Source organism: Toxorhynchites rutilus, chromosome 3, assembly GCF_029784135.1.
Source record: "Toxorhynchites rutilus septentrionalis strain SRP chromosome 3, ASM2978413v1, whole genome shotgun sequence".
Lineage (NCBI taxonomy): Eukaryota > Metazoa > Arthropoda > Insecta > Diptera > Culicidae > Toxorhynchites > Toxorhynchites rutilus.
Window position 1 is genome coordinate 314,019,979 of NC_073746.1, and position 16,761 is coordinate 314,036,739.

Consider the following 16,761-nt stretch of genomic DNA (forward strand, 5'->3'; position numbering starts at 1 on the left):
TAGTTATCGTACGAGAAATTGCTTCGAATATTTCATCTGTTTTGTAATTGCACAGTTTCGAGGCCGCTGCCACTCTGTTCACGTATTCGATGTTAAGTTCGTTCGTCTTTTGTACCATATTGGCCAACTTGCTGCGTTGCGACAAAATATATGCTCTTGAACCAAAATAGGCATCCAATCGAGCAATCGCGTTCGAGTATGGAAGAAGAATTTCATCTGGCATTCCTGGTTGCGTGGCAGTTCCTTCAAACAGTTCTAGAAGTGATGGACCTGCTTTTATACGAAATAAATCCATTTTGGTTGGTTCATCGATGGCTTGAATCAAATTCATAGAGGCGTTCAGCACGTTTTTCCAGTGATCGTATGATCTCTTATTAATTTCCGTATCTCCTGCTGTGGGGGCGCATATCGGGATGCTGAGACTGCTCAATGATATGTTGTTCATTGTAGTAAGCAGTGTCTCGTTACCGTTGTTCTGTTCGTCACGTATCGTGCTTGATCTTGCCTCGAGGAAATTATCATTCTGCTCAATGGAAGCCAGCGTATGACTTAATTGCTCGTTTTCCATACGTGTTCTTTCCAATTCTGCTTTCATTTCTAAAATCTTCATCTTCAGCTTCCGAGACTTTTTTTCTTTTTTTGTTTCTGTAAATATAACACTAAATTACTTTACGTACAGATCATATTTCATCAAAACAACATTCACATTTGATGTTTCAAATTTCTCTTTTTTTTCAACTATACCTTTCCAATCATAGATCGTTTGCGTGAAAAAATATTCCGCTAGTAAAATAGAACTCTTTACTTATAAGAATTTTATAATTATATTCCTCCATTTTAGTTACTCTAAAAAAAAAAAAAAACTATATCTTCTCCATTATAGTTTTCGAATAAAAGAGTCCTCCGCCATTTCAATCGGAGTCTCTACTATGCCTTTCCAATCATAGTTCCATTTTTTTTTTCACAGGTACTCCGCCTTTACAATCGGAGTCTTTACATATAGAAATTCTATGGTTAAGACACTTTCCTAAAATTTTGATATTTCAGAGAACTCACTTTTATCAGTAGGTTCTTCATTCCTATCTGCTGCGCCATTGTCGTATCCGGACATCATATTTGCTGTCTGGTTACGATTTTCCTTCCGCCGATTGAAAAGTACTCCGCTGCTGCTGCTGCTCGATGTGTGCTCCGCTGATGCTGTCCCAAAAGTACGCTCCGCTACTATACGACTGAACTCTGCTGCTGCTGCCCGATGCGCACTCCGCTGCTGTCCAAAAGGTTGGATCCTCTGCTGCTGTTGTCCGATGTGTGCTCCGCTACTGTCCAAATGGTCGGTTCCTCTGTTGCTGCTGCTGTGCCCGTGGATAATGTCCGAAAAGTTGGTTTTGCTGCTTTCCACTGTGTGCTCTTCTGCATCCAAGTTAAGAATGAGCTCGCTCGAAATTGCGCGGCCGTTTATATAGCGGCGTTCATTATGTTTCCCTCCCGACGATATTCTTTCGTTTCACCCGCCCATCGAAATACAAGGGGAGATATTAGGGGTATATTTTTCTTCTTTTTCTTTACGCTTATTATTAAGTACTCAATCCGGTGAATGTTTATTTATTTTTATTTGTACCACATCTCTTTCCTACAATAGTGTACTAGAGCTGCAATAAGGTATTTATATTACATATTATTCAATAGTTTTGGGGGACAGTGAGGATTTGAAGAGCTTGTGAGTGTGATTAAAGTGCTATAAGTCTAAGAAATCTGTTGTCCAACTCCTCCACAGATAATCGTTCATCTCGCGGTTCTCTATCATGCCAAAATTATATTGTGAATATCTTATTTTCTTCAGATGCCGTATTATTGTGCAGTAAAAGGATGCGGAAACAAGGTCCGCATAACGAAAAACAACCCGGACATTGTTTACCACACTTTCCCCCGAGATGGAGATAGACTTCATAAATGGATACTTTTCTGTGGCCAATCGAAGGATTGGAAGCCTCAGAAAAATCAAGGTATATGCTCACGTCATTTCCATAGCAGCAGCTACGATGACCGACATCAAATGCGCCATGAACTTAATGGTACGAGGAAATATAGGATGTTGAATTCGAAAGTTAAACCTTTTTTTCTGTCTCATATGTATCAGTATTATTTCCATGTCGAACCGATATAGTGGTTCTCCGATTTTCGTGGAAAGTGGTAGATTTGTTCTTTATTATAAAATATTAGACCCGTCTTTTCTTGTTTTTATTTTATTAGGGCTATGTGGTATACGTTGCAAATCGTGAATATTGTCACCGGATTAAGGGCATTGTAGTGATGTAGAACGTTGAACTTTTGACTAGTCTGAAATCGATCCACCGCCGCAACAATAAGAAATTTCTCACCGTGCAATTTTTCGAAATGACTGGTATACTCATCGGCAGTGCGGAAATACTCTCGGCATACAAAGCAGCAGCGCAAAGAGGGGTCCAAATTGTGTTTCAGCATACGTTCCACCGTAGTCACATAACGAATTTCCGATAGAAGTCGATTCGCCGCTACCATCTCTTTAATTTCCTTCAAAACTTTGTCGTTTTTAAAATTGCATTCAGCATACGCAGGAATTTGTTTTGCTTTTTGGAAGTCAACTCTGAAAAATCAACAAATATAATCATTCTTTAGCGGAATAAATATATCAAACCGACCTACCAGCGTGATTGTTCTGTTCATGCTGCTCCAGTAGGTTTCGCAACCGCTCCATGTTCAATTCAAAATGATTTGGTCGATTACCATTGGCATGAATTGGCTCATTACGTGTTATCAAATCGTGGTTCATCAGCACCCAGCCCAACTCGTCCATTTTGACACGAGTGTTGCGGCGCAGTTTTATCTCTTCGAAAAGTTTTTCGCGTAGTTTCCGTTTGATGATGCCTCCGTCCTTGATCAGATTGTGCCGATAAATTCTACCACGTACGATTCTATTTCATGCTTTTGCCCTGGTGATAAAACAAAAAAAAATTAACAATCTCTTTTAAATTCTCAATAAAACCACATACGAAAAACGCTGCTTGCTTGGAAAGAAAAGCATTGATTGCGCGGCTAGAAGGTAAAATATATTCAAAACATCCTTCTGCACTGTTTTTAATTCGACCGCTGATTGTAGATATCTGAAAAAGTAGAAGCAATTATGAGAAATTCTTATACGAAAAAATCCAGAAAATTACCTGCCTACAGTGAAGCTCGAGCAGCTATTTTGCCAACGAATGCATTGGTGACAAAAGATATGATTTGCTTTGTAAACAAATTTGTTTTTTCACGAGCAATGGCCGAACAGCAATTTTGACATTGCGGTCCACCTATAGTATAACGCCTTGATGTTGACGTTCGGCTAGCTCTCGTCGTACATGTAAACCAAGGCGCGTAGAAGTATATCCTAAGGTGGGCCAACTTGCTAAAACCACTCTTCAGCCATATTGGAAGTCTACTGTGTTTTGTTTGTAAACAAAACACAATACGCTAGTGCCGAAGCTCGCTCCTGATCAGTCTGTCTCTTTCACGCTTCAAGGAAATAATTCCCCTTCTGCTTTCTTCCGTACTGTTTTCATATACCGCTCCCCTAACCAACTTAGTTACGAAACGGCCTCACCTAGTACCATAGACCCGTCTTGATGTAAACAAAACAAAAGGATCGTCCGAAAGTATATTTTCGCGAACAGCAAGGAACGTTAGTGGAATAATAGATGCTGTAGAAACTGGTTGAATTAGAGAAAAAACAATCTGCCCGCAATCGAAATGCTTTGCTACGAGGGCAAGCTGAGCCTGTATTGCTTCACGAGTGCAATATTTGGGCTTGTGCTGTTGTGGATATTTTTCGACCTGGGAGTGTTTTCATATCCGATCGGATTCTGGACCAAAACAATACTGCTGGGCGTGTACTACTCGGTACTGAATGTCATTATCCGGTTTAAGTTTACCAACAAAGACTATCAGGTAAGTTTGAATCACTTCAATTGTTTTGTTGGATTGTTTTTTTCTCTCCTTTTTTCTTTGAGCATGATTCACCCCAAACACTCGTTCGGGAAAAGAAAATGCGTTCTTCCATCGGATGATCTCATGGTAAATACAAGAAACGGGTGGTCTTTCACAAAAAAATGTTTTCATCCCATCTTTGTTTGTGTCTGATTCAGCCGTATCCACGAAAACAGTGCGTCTGATCATCGAGAGGCTAATCGGAAGGAAGAAAATAGTAACAGCTGTGCAGTGTGTTTATATTTAGATCTTCGATTGGCAGAATGCATTCTGCTTTGTGGCATATTATGGTTCAATAATGGTTTGCTTTCTCCAACAGGTCGCCGTGCGTGCAACATTCCTGGGTATCCTGTTCGCGCTGGGTGTCATCATCTTCCAGACATGTGACGAACAGTACAAACCATTCGGCACGTACGCCACTCTGATGGCCGTGTTCCACTATTCCGAGTATCTCGGGATAGCGTTTTGCAATCCGAAAACGCTATCGCCGGATTCGTTTATCCTGAATCATTCGGTGCACTATGCGCTGGCGGCGGCCGCCAGCTGGGTGGAATTTTTCGTAGAGGTTTACTTCTATCCAGGTGGGATGCAGAAAGATAAGGCGATTCGAAATTCGATGGGTGCGATCTTGTTATTTTATTTTAGAGTTAAAAACTTACCGATTGCTGTGGCTACTGGGGCTTCTGTTGTGCCTGGGAGGGGAAGCCCTGCGGAAGCTGGCAATGATTACTGCGAGCAAAAACTTCAGTCATATTGTGAGCGAAACAGCTGGATTGGTGGCTCAAGTCGGGTTTAATTAATCGATGCTTTTGTTTTAGGTACAATTCGAAAGACACCAAGGTCATGAGCTGGTCACATTTGGTGTGTACAGTTTAATGCGACATCCTTCGTATGTTGGATGGTTCTGGTGGTCGATTGGAACGCAGGTGGGTTCAAATGGAATCATCTTCTCATTCGTGGTATCAAGAATGTCATTTTTGAATAGGTGGTCCTCGCCAACCCGGTCTGCTTTATAATCTACACGGTGGCTAGTTGGAAGTTCTTCCACGATCGAATTTTCATGGAGGAAATTACGTTGTTGAACTTCTTCGGAGACGAATACTACAAATACCAGCAGCGAGTGCCAACGGGTTTGCCCTTCATACGTGGCTTCAAAGTGGAACTGTGATATATCGATAAGGATCATCCTGACGAGGACGGGAACGGGACGCCCAACAGTGGGAACGACGAATCAGTTGATGAGAGTGGCGACAAAGGTGGCGGAAAGGATAGGTGGGCAAACGCTAGGGATAATACGAGACTTGCTTTGGATGACGAGGACACAGATGATGATCCGAGAAATATGACGGGAAGTTTTTACCACGGACGCAATCAACGCTATTCAGGTAGCTACGATAATGTTTACGACGAATCAACGATAGTTTAGAGTGGTTTGGGAGGAAGTAATGTGGTGTACAGAGGAATGAGTCGAGTATGAATGCGTGTGTGATTATCTGTTTAATTTTTTTATACTCACGTTTCTGTTCCGCCAACAAAGATTGAATTGCGCGAAAACGTTTAAAGTTCTTTACCGATTATAACTATAAGATTGACACGACTGGTATGACCGCTTGAGTTTCGTTCTATGGGTTCTAATTTTCCGCGTGATATTTCATTTACGATTGAAGATGAACGATAAACTTTCCGCAGTACGAACATCTAGTCAAGTTTGGCTTTCCAATTAAAAGTCAAATTTAAATTCACGTCAAATTTAGTGAACATGCTAACGCATAATCATCCTCCAGTTGGCATCGATTATCTAGAGCGAAGTTTCAATAAATGATGCAATCTAATTGTGTTAGGAAACGTTAATCTATATTCTCATGATAATCTGACAAATAGTGCTTAGTGAAAGACTTACTAACTTATTCTGGTAGCCACTAGTGAAAAGCTGGAATATTCTGTGCCAGACTAACACATTTCCAGCGAAAACGAGAGAAAATAATCTAACGCGCAATGATTACACACCATAAGCATAAATTTCAAGTCATGAAGCCGATGATTATTATAGCCAAGATCACGTTTAGTCAACCCAAATATATATATACATTTAATCTCAACTACAAACCCGTTCAGCCTCTCTCGATCCGAATTTTGGCCGACTCCTTAACGTTGAAATTCGGTACCCGGTCCTTCTTCCCGAGGATTTTCGTGGTCGGTTCGACGTAGTTGACGTTGCTGATCATGTTGGCCACCCGGCGCTCGATGATACCGAGGAACAGTTTGGCGTTGTTGAGCGTAACGTTGCTTTCGTTGTTGAGCAAATTCAGTATCGGTGCCTCGTCGCAGTGGAGCAGTCTGATAAAAGAAAACAATTAAACCAGTGAACCACTGGAACTGATTTTTGATTTACTTGTAGATCCTTTCAGCGGTACGCAACAGCTCGTCAAGTTTGACGTCCCACACTTGCTTAATCTCGAAAGCGGCATCGGCATTCTGCTTACAGTTTTGCTCCTCCTGACGGAGGGCATCGATGTTATCGTCCTGCGAGTGCTCCTTGGACTCGTTGATGGCGATTTGTTCGGCTGAGGAAAAGTGCAATAATTGGGGCGGTAATTTTTCTTTTATCAAAATTATATACACACAATACGAAAGCTAAAACTTGCGATGCTCAACAACAAATCAGAAATACAGCGGACATCGGTTTTATGCTACGTTTTTAGGCAATCTCCATTTGGCTCACCGCAACCATGCTCTTAAAGTTTCATGAAAAATATAGCAAATATTTTTCGTCTCGTTTTTGTATGCAAAGAAAATCAAATCTTGCATACAACCGTAGAGAGGTTATGTGCAATTCATTCGTATGATCCGTCCAGGCTTGTAAAATGCTGGGACCGACAATGATGTTGTACAAGCGCCTTTTATGCGAGTTGAATGGAAAGCGTAGCAAGAATAATTCGGGGCTAAACGTGTCAATACATATTGTCAACGGAAACTGACAATATGTATTGACACGTTTAGTCCCGAATTATTCTTGCTACGATTTCCATTCAACCCGCATAAAAGGCGCTTGTACAACATCAGTGTCGGTCCCAGCTCCCAAGGATATTTGAATCGTTAGTTTGAGAAACCCCATAAGTCCATTTGAAACTGAACACTCTATCACACTCTGAACACTCCATAACAATTCATCACAATGAATAAAATAATATATTATACGGAACTAACTATCAAACTAAATCTCCAAATAGAAGTGCCTAACTAAATCTCCAAATAGAAGTACCTCGTTCTGATTGGTCAAAATTGAAGATACGGAGAAAGCCGTTAAATTCGTCCTAAAATTTCTCAATTTCGACCAAAAACAGCATCGCATAAACATTGCTAATGAGCTGTTGGACTCTGTCTGCGACGACCAACATTTGCTCCAGAGGGTCATAACTGGTGACGAATCGTGGGTTTGTGGTTATGACGTGGAAACCAAAGCTCAACCATCTCAATCGAAGCTGTCGCACGAACCAAGACCGTAAAAAGCGCACCAAGTTCGGTCGAATGTGAAAGTTTTGCTTACAGTTTTCTTCGATTGCAGGGGCGTGGTGCATCATGAGTTCTTGCCACAGGGTAGAACGGTCAATAAGGAATATTACCTGCAAGTTATGCGCAATTTGCGAGAAGCAATCCGCCAGAAACGCCCGGATTTGTGGAAGAACAAAAATTGGCTTTTGCACCACGATAACTCCCCTGCTCACACATCGTTGCTTGTACGCGACTTTTGGCCAAAAACTACACACTAATGATGCCGCAGCCACCGTATTCTCCAGATCTGGCCTCCTGTGATTTTTTTTCGTTCCCGAATCTGGAAGGACATGAAAGGACTACGCTACGATTGACGAGATGAATACGGCATCGAAGGAGGTGCTGAACAAGATAAAAAAAATTGTAAGGGGTTGTATCTAGGACACGACCGCATATTTTCGACGTAGAACTACGCAATTATATTATGCAACCCACTTGTTTACCACTTCGAATATTATTTTAGAATGCATCAAATTTTTTGTGATTGTCATACATTATGTTCTTCTTTACAAATAAATTTGATGAACGTCCCTTCACGTTTGATATGATGCCTAGGACTACCAAATATGTGAACAGACGAATTGTCAAAAGATCATTGTATTTTACATTTTCCTCTGAAAATAAAGGGTGTGTCACATCAAATTGCATCACGGAAAAAACGCTGTAGAAATTCGCCCAGTAGACCGATCCTTTTGAAAATTTTAGACAGTAAAATAAAAACTATTAAACAACTTTTGGCATTTTCTTTTTATTCATACTTCGAGCCCAAGCCCGTATGCTCGCTTCTTCTTCTTCTTGAATGGCGTTAACGTTCCCTGTGGAACTTTTGCCGTCTCAACGTATGCATTAACTAGCGTCATTTATTAATACTTAGTTGAGATTTCTTAAGCCAAATAACACGCCTTGAATGTATTCCGAGGGGCAAGCTCTAGAATACGCGTGACCACAGTGCAAGTCGAAAGAATTTTCTTTGACGAAAAATCCCCCGCCCAGAACGGGAATCGAACCCGAACACCCGGCATGATAATGTGAGACGCTAACCACTCGGCCACGGGTGCACGTATGCTCGCACCTTCCTCTTTACCCCGTCCATAAGGTTCTGTACATCGTCAGGTTCCGATTTGACAACTTTTGGGTTCTTCCGGAGGGCCTGCTTCATAATCGCCCAATATTTCTCTATTGGGCGAAGCTCCGGCGCGTTGGGCGGGTTCATTTCCTTTGGCACGAAGGTGACCCCGTTGGCTTCGTACCACTCCAACACGTCTTTTGAATAGTGGCACGAAGCGAGATCCGGCCAGAAGATGGTCGGGCCCTCGTGCTGCTTCAATAGTGGTAGTAAGCGCTTTTGTAGGCACTCCTTAAGGTAAACCTGCCCGTTTACCGTGCCGGTTATCACGAAGGGGGCGCTCCGCTTTCCGCAAGAGCAGATCGCTTGCCACACCATGTACTTTTTGGCAAACTTGGATAGTTTCTGCTTGCGAATCTCCTCCGGAACGCGGAGAAGAACAACAGGCCCGGCAGCTGACGAAAGTCCGCTTTGACGTAGGTTTCGTCGTCCATTACCAGGCAATGCGGCTTCGTCAGCATTTCGGTGTACAGCTTCCGGGCTCGCGTCTTCCCCACCATGGTTTGCCTTTCGTCGCGGTTAGGAGCCTTCTGAACCTTGTATGTATGCAGGCCCTCCCGCTGCTTGGTCCGCTGGACGAATTAACTTCTTAACCGAACTTCTCGGATCACGTCTAAACTGCTTAACTACGCGCTTGTGATCTTTTCACTGACGGAGCATCCATTTTTGCCGTTCTTCACCTTCCGGTCGATGGTTTGGTTCTCGAAGTATCGTTTTAGTACTCTGCTGACCGTGGATTGGACGATTCCCAGCATCTTACCGATGTCCCGATGTGACAACTCCGGATTCTCGAAATGAGTGCGCAGGATTAATTCACGACGCTCTTTTTCGTTCGACGACATTTTTCCAAATTTACGAAAAATTGACAGTGAAGCATGGCCAACGTGATCTATACACTCTTATCTGATTATAAGCGAAAGCTGAAGATATAATTCCTAAAAATTAAATTTCTACAGCGTTTTTTCCGTGATGCAATTTGATGTGACACACCCTTTATTGCACATCTAATGTTTACGTAGTTCTCGAACCGCGAAAGTTCATTCACCTCTAGTATCTGAAATGATGATTTTCCCAGACTTCTCATTACAAAAGTACGTTTTAGGGAAACATATTCCGGTCTGCACAACGCCAAGTGAGTAAAAAAGTACTCAACACCAAAAAAACACCCCCGACTTGCATGTATTTGCAAAGCGGATTCTCCCAGGCACATTAATTTTGATGTCCGTGTTAGGGAAACACAACTCGGTGGGAACAAAAATACCCCCAACTTGTATGTATATTTGCAATGGTACATCGATTTTGAAGTCTGTGCTGGGGAAACCATAAATCGGGTCAATCAAAACTTGGCAGTTAGGGCGTTTAAATAACGCTTGACCTTTTACAGTTATATAATTGTTCATCTCATGAAAAATAATATTTTATTAATTGTGATAGACGCGTGGAAATATTTCCTATCAATTTGATGCAAACATCTTTCCGATCTATTAAGAAATGTTCGAGTTTTAAGCATTCGAAATGCGGGTAGGGTCAGCACACAAATCGGCAGAACAAATGTATGGGAAAAAAGGAAGTTCTTCAAGTTTTCATGAATTTAAACCGTTTTGAGATTAGCGAATTGTAATGTATAGCATATTAAACAAATCTTAGAGAATTTCCGATTGGTATCCAAATCGTGAGAATTCGTTCACAGTGAAAATAGTAATTAACGTTAACTTTATTTCATAAAAACGACCTGTTTTCTGATTTGGCACCCTTCCTGAAAGACGTCAAAAAATTTTTTTTGGAGTGCTTCGAAAATTGGAAAAAAAACTTGGCACAAGTGTATAATATCTCAGATTTCTAAATCAAGGTGCCTGGGGAAATCGGTATCGCAAATATATGCAAGTCGGGGCATTTTTATATTGCAAGTAAGATGAGTGATAAGATTAATTCTAGCAAATAAAATTTAAATCTGAACATTAATGTTGGTTGCGTCGTGAAATTCCATATCAATGATCGTGTATTGTGAAAAATTTAGCACAAGTGTAAGTATAAAATAGTATATAGTAGCAGTTGTGTTAAAAATGTTGTGTTGAAATATGAAACGATTTATTCCAATTTTCATGAATAAAAAACCAATGTGTGTTCTCTCTCGAGAACGGATGGTCCGGCTTAAGCTATCTGTTTTGTTGTGTTCATTGTCACCCAAAGAAAGCGCATACGGCTAGAAAAATTGGAAAAAATGTAGGAATATTCGAAAAAGTGATTTCCCATATATAGTATCAGTACTATATAGTATAAGGTGCTGTCAGTCCAATTAAAATTCGCATTGAGGCATATAGCATCGTGTTACGAATTGTGTATGAAAATAAATTTATATAATAATATAAATTTATTTTCATACACAATTTTTTCTCAAGATTGAAATCGAAATAGACAAATGAGAAAACATGAGTATTTTTGATTCGAATGAAAGTGTGTATTCCGTTTGGGTTAGAGGAAATATGAGTTTTCCACAGCAATTGGGAATTTTTTGACTCAAGCGTAACTTTTGAAAAGGGCGTATCGATTTGAGTAAGAGAAATCTTTGATAATTTATATCTCAAAAACTATGAGTCATACCGAAATACTGACTTAGAAAGAGTTATAGAGTATTGATGGTTGAATATGAAAAAAATGTACACTGAGAAAAAAAAATAGTACTCTTTTTTTTATTTACAAAATAAAAATTCAATTTGCAATATCCAAAATACATATTTTTTAATTTTTTTATGGTTTCATACAAGAAAGAAGTCACGCAGAAGATTTAAAAAATGGACCCAAAATGGTAAAACTATTTTTGATGAACTTTGTGGAACATCGAATTTTTAGGAATTCTCGAAACTTTTTTTTTTCGAATTTTTGTATGTTAACAATCATTTTTAGCCACAAATTATGAATCCTGATGTGATTTAAAACAAAAAAGGTTATTATCAATCTCCTTCTAAATGTAGCCATTCTCGAGATATTTAAAAAAATATTTGTAATTTATTGCTTTTTTTTATAGTAAACTAGCTAACCCGGCAAACTTCGTCCTGCCCATTTACTTGATTAATTCTCGAGTAATGCAGAAATTTGTGTTTTATTTGTATGGCAGCCACCCCTAAGAGAGGGGGGAGGGGTATCTAACCACCATAGAAACATTCATTGCACCCTAAAGTTTCCATATGCCTAATTTGGTTTAATTTGCTTGATTAATTCTCGGGTAATGCAAAAATTTGTGTTTCATTTGTACGGCAGCCCCCTCTAAGAGAGGGGGAAGGAGTATCTCATCACCATAGAAACATTTAGTGCATCCTAAAACCTCCATATGCCAAATTTGGTTTCATTTGCTTGATTAATTCTCGAGTAATGCAGAAATTTGTGTTTCATTTGTATGGCAGCCCCCTCTAAGAGAGGGGGAAGGAGTATCTTAACACCATAGAAACATTTATTGCATCCTAAAACCTTCATATGCCAAATTTGGTTTCATTTGCTTGATTAATTCTCGAGTAATGCAGAAATTTGTGTTTCATTTGTATGGCAGCCCCCCCTTTGAGTGGGGGAAGGACTGTCTAACCGTCATAGAAACATTTATTGCACCCTAAAACTTTCACATGCCAACTTTGGTTTCGTTTGCTTGGTTAATTTCCGAGTAATGCAGAAATTTGTGTTTCATTTGTATGGCAGCCCCCTCTAAGAGAGGGGGAAGGAGTATCTTAACACCATAGAAACATTTATTGCATCCTAAAACCTCCATATGCCAAATTTGGTTCCATTTGCTTGATTAATTCTCGAGTAATGCAGAAATTTGTGTTTCATTTGTATGGCAGCCCCCCCTTTGAGTGGGGGAAGGACTGTCTAACCATCATAGAAACATTTATTGCACCCTAAAACTTTCACATGCCAACTTTGGTTTCGTTTGCTTGGTTAATTTCCGAGTAATGCAGAAATTTGTGTTTCATTTGTATGGCAGCCCCCTCTAAGAGAGGGGGAAGGAGTATCTTAACACCATAGAAACATTTATTGCATCCTAAAACCTCCATATGCCAAATTTGGTTTCATTTGCTTGATTAATTCTCGAGTAATGCAGAAATTTGTGTTTAATTTGTATGGCAGCCCCCCCTTTGAGTGGGGGAAGGACTGTCTAACCATCATAGAAACATTTATTGCACCCTAAAACTTTCACATGCCAACTTTGGTTTCGTTTGATTGATTAATTTCCGAGTAATGCAAAAAATTGTGTTTCATTTGTATGGCAGCCCCCTCTAAGAGAGGGGGAAGGAGTATCTTATCACCATAGAAACATTTATTGCATCCTAAAACCTCCACATGCCAAATTTGGTATCATTTGCTTGATTAATTCTCGAGTAATGCAGAAATATGTGTTTCATTTGTATGGCAGCCCCCCCTTTGAGTGGGGGAAGGACTGTCTAACCATCATAGAAACATTTATTGCACCCTAAAACTTTCACATGCCAACTTTGGTTTCGTTTGCTTGGTTAATTTCCGAGTAATGCAGAAATTTATGTTTCATTTGTATGGCAGCCCCCCCTTAGAGAGGGGGGAGGGGTCTCAAAATATCACTAAAACCTTCCCCGGCCCCAAAAACCCCTACATACCAATTTTCATGTCAATCGGTTCAGTAGTTTCCGAGTCTATAAGAATCAGACAGACGTCTCCATTTTTACTCCATTTTTATATATATAGATAATCCCTTTTAATATGTTTGTATAACGCGCCGTCATATTCATGAAATTTTATGAATTTTCTTATAATTTCCAACAATTTTTATGATTGATTGAACTTTGTATTAAGATAAAAAAGATTTTTTAGTTTCGCTACGTTTTGTATTAACCCACATGTCTTCGAATGTTTCGTAACGTAACTCCTAAACATATGTCTTTACCATAACGATGTATTTGGGAATGTATTTGGAAAAGTTGTTGGAAATTATAAGCGAATTCATAAAATCTCATGAACATGATGGTATAACACGACAAACATATTTAAAGGGCCTATTTACTATTAAAAAGACAATAAATTACAAATATTTTTTTAAATATCTCGAGAATGGCTACATTTAGAAGGAGATTGATAATAACCTTTTTTGTTTTAAATCACATCAGGATTCATAATTTGTGGCTAAAAATGATTGTTAACATACAAAAATTCGAAGTTTTAAAAATTCCTAAAAATTCGATGTTCCACAAATTTCGTCAAAAATAGTTTTACCATCTTGGGTCCATTTTTTAAATTTTCTACATGACTTCTATTTTATATGAAAAAATTGAAAAAAATATAAAAAAATACATATTTTTTTATATCGCAAATTAAAATTTTATTTTGTAAATAAAAAAAAGGGTACTAATTTTTCTTCTCAGTGTATATATTTTTTAAAGAGCCAATGTCAATGTCGGATAATTACTTCCCCAAGTGTGCTCTAAGTTTAGGAATCGCTGCGAATAACATTCGTGGATAAGCCAAACAAATATAACTTAGCTCAATAACCTGAATGAAAATAAATCGAGTATACAAAAAATGACATTTGAAAACAACAAAACAAAAAATTGCATTAATCATCGGGGCATCCTGTAGTTCACAACGCAAGTATCTTGGTCTCGCGGTTGCGATAATCGGTTGCGAAAAACGTCCCACAAATTATTGGCTTCTTTATCTAACTTGCCGACTGGAAACGTGCAAATAGCGTTAATTCATTTACATTTTACGAACAATATGGTCCCCCTAAGAACGAAACGTCCTAAATCATGTAGGAAAATTTATAAATTATTCTGCATGTTGAAACCTCACGGTTTCAAACCTTATTGATCGATGTACATTGTTTGAATATGCTTCAAAAAACTTCATGTGGAAAAATTCATAAATTGTCGTATATTAGGGTAAGGGTCCCAATGATGGTATGAATTTGAATTTTTGATTCATTCCCTTAAGGTGAAAAAACACCTTTCTCATATAAACATTTTTTTTTTAAGATTCTCTTCTCTGTAGCCTCAAATTGATTCTACATTGAAAATACGCTACGTAAACCGATTTTGTTGCTTTCATTTGAAATATGAGAAAATTTAGTACAGGATATAGTAGTGGAACATCCAAATTAGTGGATTAAAATAATATTTTGAAAGTGGAAAATTGTAAAGTTATTTTTTTTTTCAATTTGTAATTATTAATTTTATTCCAAAAATTCATACTAATTTTGATTGTTTCTAGCAATCAACTTAAAGCTCTCTAACCCCTCTACAATTTGTTCTTTGACGCCCAACTTCTATCTCTCTTAATTTTGCTGCAATATCGATATAAGCAATTCCTGATGAAAGCCCAATCAAATTCTTCAAAAATCGTGATTTTTAACCCACTGTACTTATAAAGGCCACTTGAATTTCACTTTAATGTTGAAAGGTTATTTTTTTTCTTGAAATTATTCATATTTGAATTATAATTTTTTTTTCAAACTGTATACAATCTGTATGATTAAGTATGTTATTCAAACTAAATTGTAACGATTACGCAGGAACTGTTCTATCACAAAGAAACGCTCGAATAGTTTCACAGGAACATTTTCAGCTGATTTCAATATTCCGGACATATTCTTCAGGGTTGATTTAACGTTCGAAGATGTAATTTCGACACAATCATCTGAACCTTCCTGAATATTCTCCATCTCAATAGTACTACTACAGTGGTAGACATTCGTTTAGCCGCACCCTATTTTTCCTCAATATTTTTAAAAATAAGTCAATTATTAGTACAGTTTTGCTCATAAAAGACGATTATTGTTTATTTTCATCGAATTCATTCTAAAAAAAAGTATTGATTCACTTTTTGTTTTCTAAGTAATTCAAATATGTGGAATCAAGGTGGACATTCGTTTAGCCGCATCCTAAAATTTCAATAAAAGAAAATTTGTGCGGCAAATTTCGAGTCCAATCGGTAGCTAATATTTAGTATGTCCACCTCCATTTCGGATCACTTTGAAAACTCGATTTGGCATCGAGTCAGACAGCTTTTAAAGTCATATTGATTATAGCCCAACACTCTTGAATTACTGCCTTGAGACTGGAAATGTTGTCAAATTATCATCCGTTTGCATAGACCATCTCGGCCGAGATTCTCCATAGGTTCTTTATGGGATTGCAATCGACTGCCAGCAGGTCATTCAAGAAGCGGAATGTCCTTCTCGGAAAACCATGCCTTCGATTGCTTGGAAACGTGGATCTATGCATAATCCTGCTGAAAAAACGACATCCTCGGTAGCGTTATTCTTAATATGGCCAATCAAAACGTCCTCCAGTAATTCAAGATACTTTTCGGAGTTCATTCGGAGAAAAATGAAACAAATGAGAAGCTTGCTGTGATAGGAAACGGCTCCCCACACTGTCAAACTTCCGCCCCAAAGTTTCGCTTCGATCTCACGACATGCCGTTGACCTCAATTGTACCAATAGCAACTGTAACAGTCCGGACCATCCAAATTGAACTTTTTTCGCCGGAAAATACAACATTTCTCCATTCTAGTTTCCATTCCATGTATTGCCGGGCGAAAATGAGATGGTTCTGCTTATGGGTGGCGGTCAGTTTCGGCTTCCCTTGAAGTTTCTTCCACATGGTGACTGTTTGGTGACTCATTCAAGGTGCGCGCAATATGCCTCTTCAATACTGGAACAACCGATTCTGCCTTAATGCATGATCAGAACATCGTTTTCTGGTTGCCTCGTGTCTTATTCGACTTTTAAGATGCAAAGTAACTTTGGTGTTCTCATTTGTTGGTCGTTATATCCCATATTTCTGGCACTATTTAAAGAAATTCCGTACCACTTTCTCAGATAGACCAATTTTTGTTACGATCGAGCGATTAGAAAAATTTTGTTCACTGAATATCTTTATTATTTTCCGCCCCTCTTCCGTCAATAGAATACCTTTCGCCATTCCTTTAAATTCTACGTAAATCACTAATCTGACCAACTTCTTACGATGCACTCCTAATATTTATCTTGTAAATTGAACATTCCCAAGTTTTTTTTCAAAAAGCACAGATAAAGGCTTGGTGGTTATGCGAAAACTCGATTT

The 16,761-nt window shown here is 38.8% G+C and overlaps 2 protein-coding genes across 5 annotated transcripts in view; one reads left to right on the forward strand and one right to left on the reverse strand.

The window, feature by feature from the left end:
* The window catches only part of LOC129777820 (coiled-coil domain-containing protein 63), a 32,085-nt gene that overhangs the window by 10,991 nt on the left and 4,333 nt on the right, over positions 1 to 16,761 (reverse strand). The window contains exons 3-4 of one of the 2 annotated variants that reach the window (XM_055784335.1): positions 6,395 to 6,566; positions 6,110 to 6,339 (exon numbers count right to left, since the gene is read on the reverse strand). In XM_055784335.1, the coding sequence (XP_055640310.1) occupies positions 6,114 to 6,339; positions 6,395 to 6,566 (398 nt within the window). In that variant the 3' untranslated portion in view covers positions 6,110 to 6,113. Of the gene's footprint in view, positions 1 to 4,734; positions 6,340 to 6,394; positions 6,567 to 16,761 lie in introns of those variants that run through there. The other variant, XM_055784334.1, reaches the window with a different exon arrangement.
* Positions 3,497 to 6,108, forward strand: LOC129777821 (protein-S-isoprenylcysteine O-methyltransferase). Of its 3 annotated transcripts, XM_055784340.1 has the most exons (6): positions 4,016 to 4,089; positions 4,161 to 4,233; positions 4,322 to 4,583; positions 4,648 to 4,757; positions 4,821 to 4,928; positions 4,988 to 6,108. In XM_055784340.1, the coding sequence occupies exons 1-6, from the start codon at positions 4,079 to 4,081 to the stop codon at positions 5,168 to 5,170; spliced, it is 747 nt and encodes a 248-aa protein (XP_055640315.1). In that variant the 5' UTR covers positions 4,016 to 4,078; the 3' UTR covers positions 5,171 to 6,108. The 3 variants fall into 3 exon arrangements, with proteins under 3 accessions (XP_055640313.1, XP_055640314.1, XP_055640315.1); XM_055784338.1 differs by lacking the exon at positions 4,161 to 4,233 and having other exon boundaries at positions 3,497 to 4,089; XM_055784339.1 differs by lacking the exons at positions 4,016 to 4,089; positions 4,161 to 4,233 and adding an exon at positions 3,501 to 3,963.

Bases quoted from the DNA above. Each gene is read 5' to 3' on its own strand.
- LOC129777821 (XM_055784338.1), top strand. From the start codon at position 3,766: ATGCTTTGCTACGAGGGCAAGCTGAGCCTGTATTGCTTCACGAGTGCA. The intron at 4,584-4,647 runs GTGGGATGCAGA...ATTTTATTTTAG, and splicing joins AGAGGTTTACTTCTATCCAG to AGTTAAAAACTTACCGATTG. The intron at 4,929-4,987 runs GTGGGTTCAAAT...ATTTTTGAATAG, and splicing joins GGTGGTCGATTGGAACGCAG to GTGGTCCTCGCCAACCCGGT.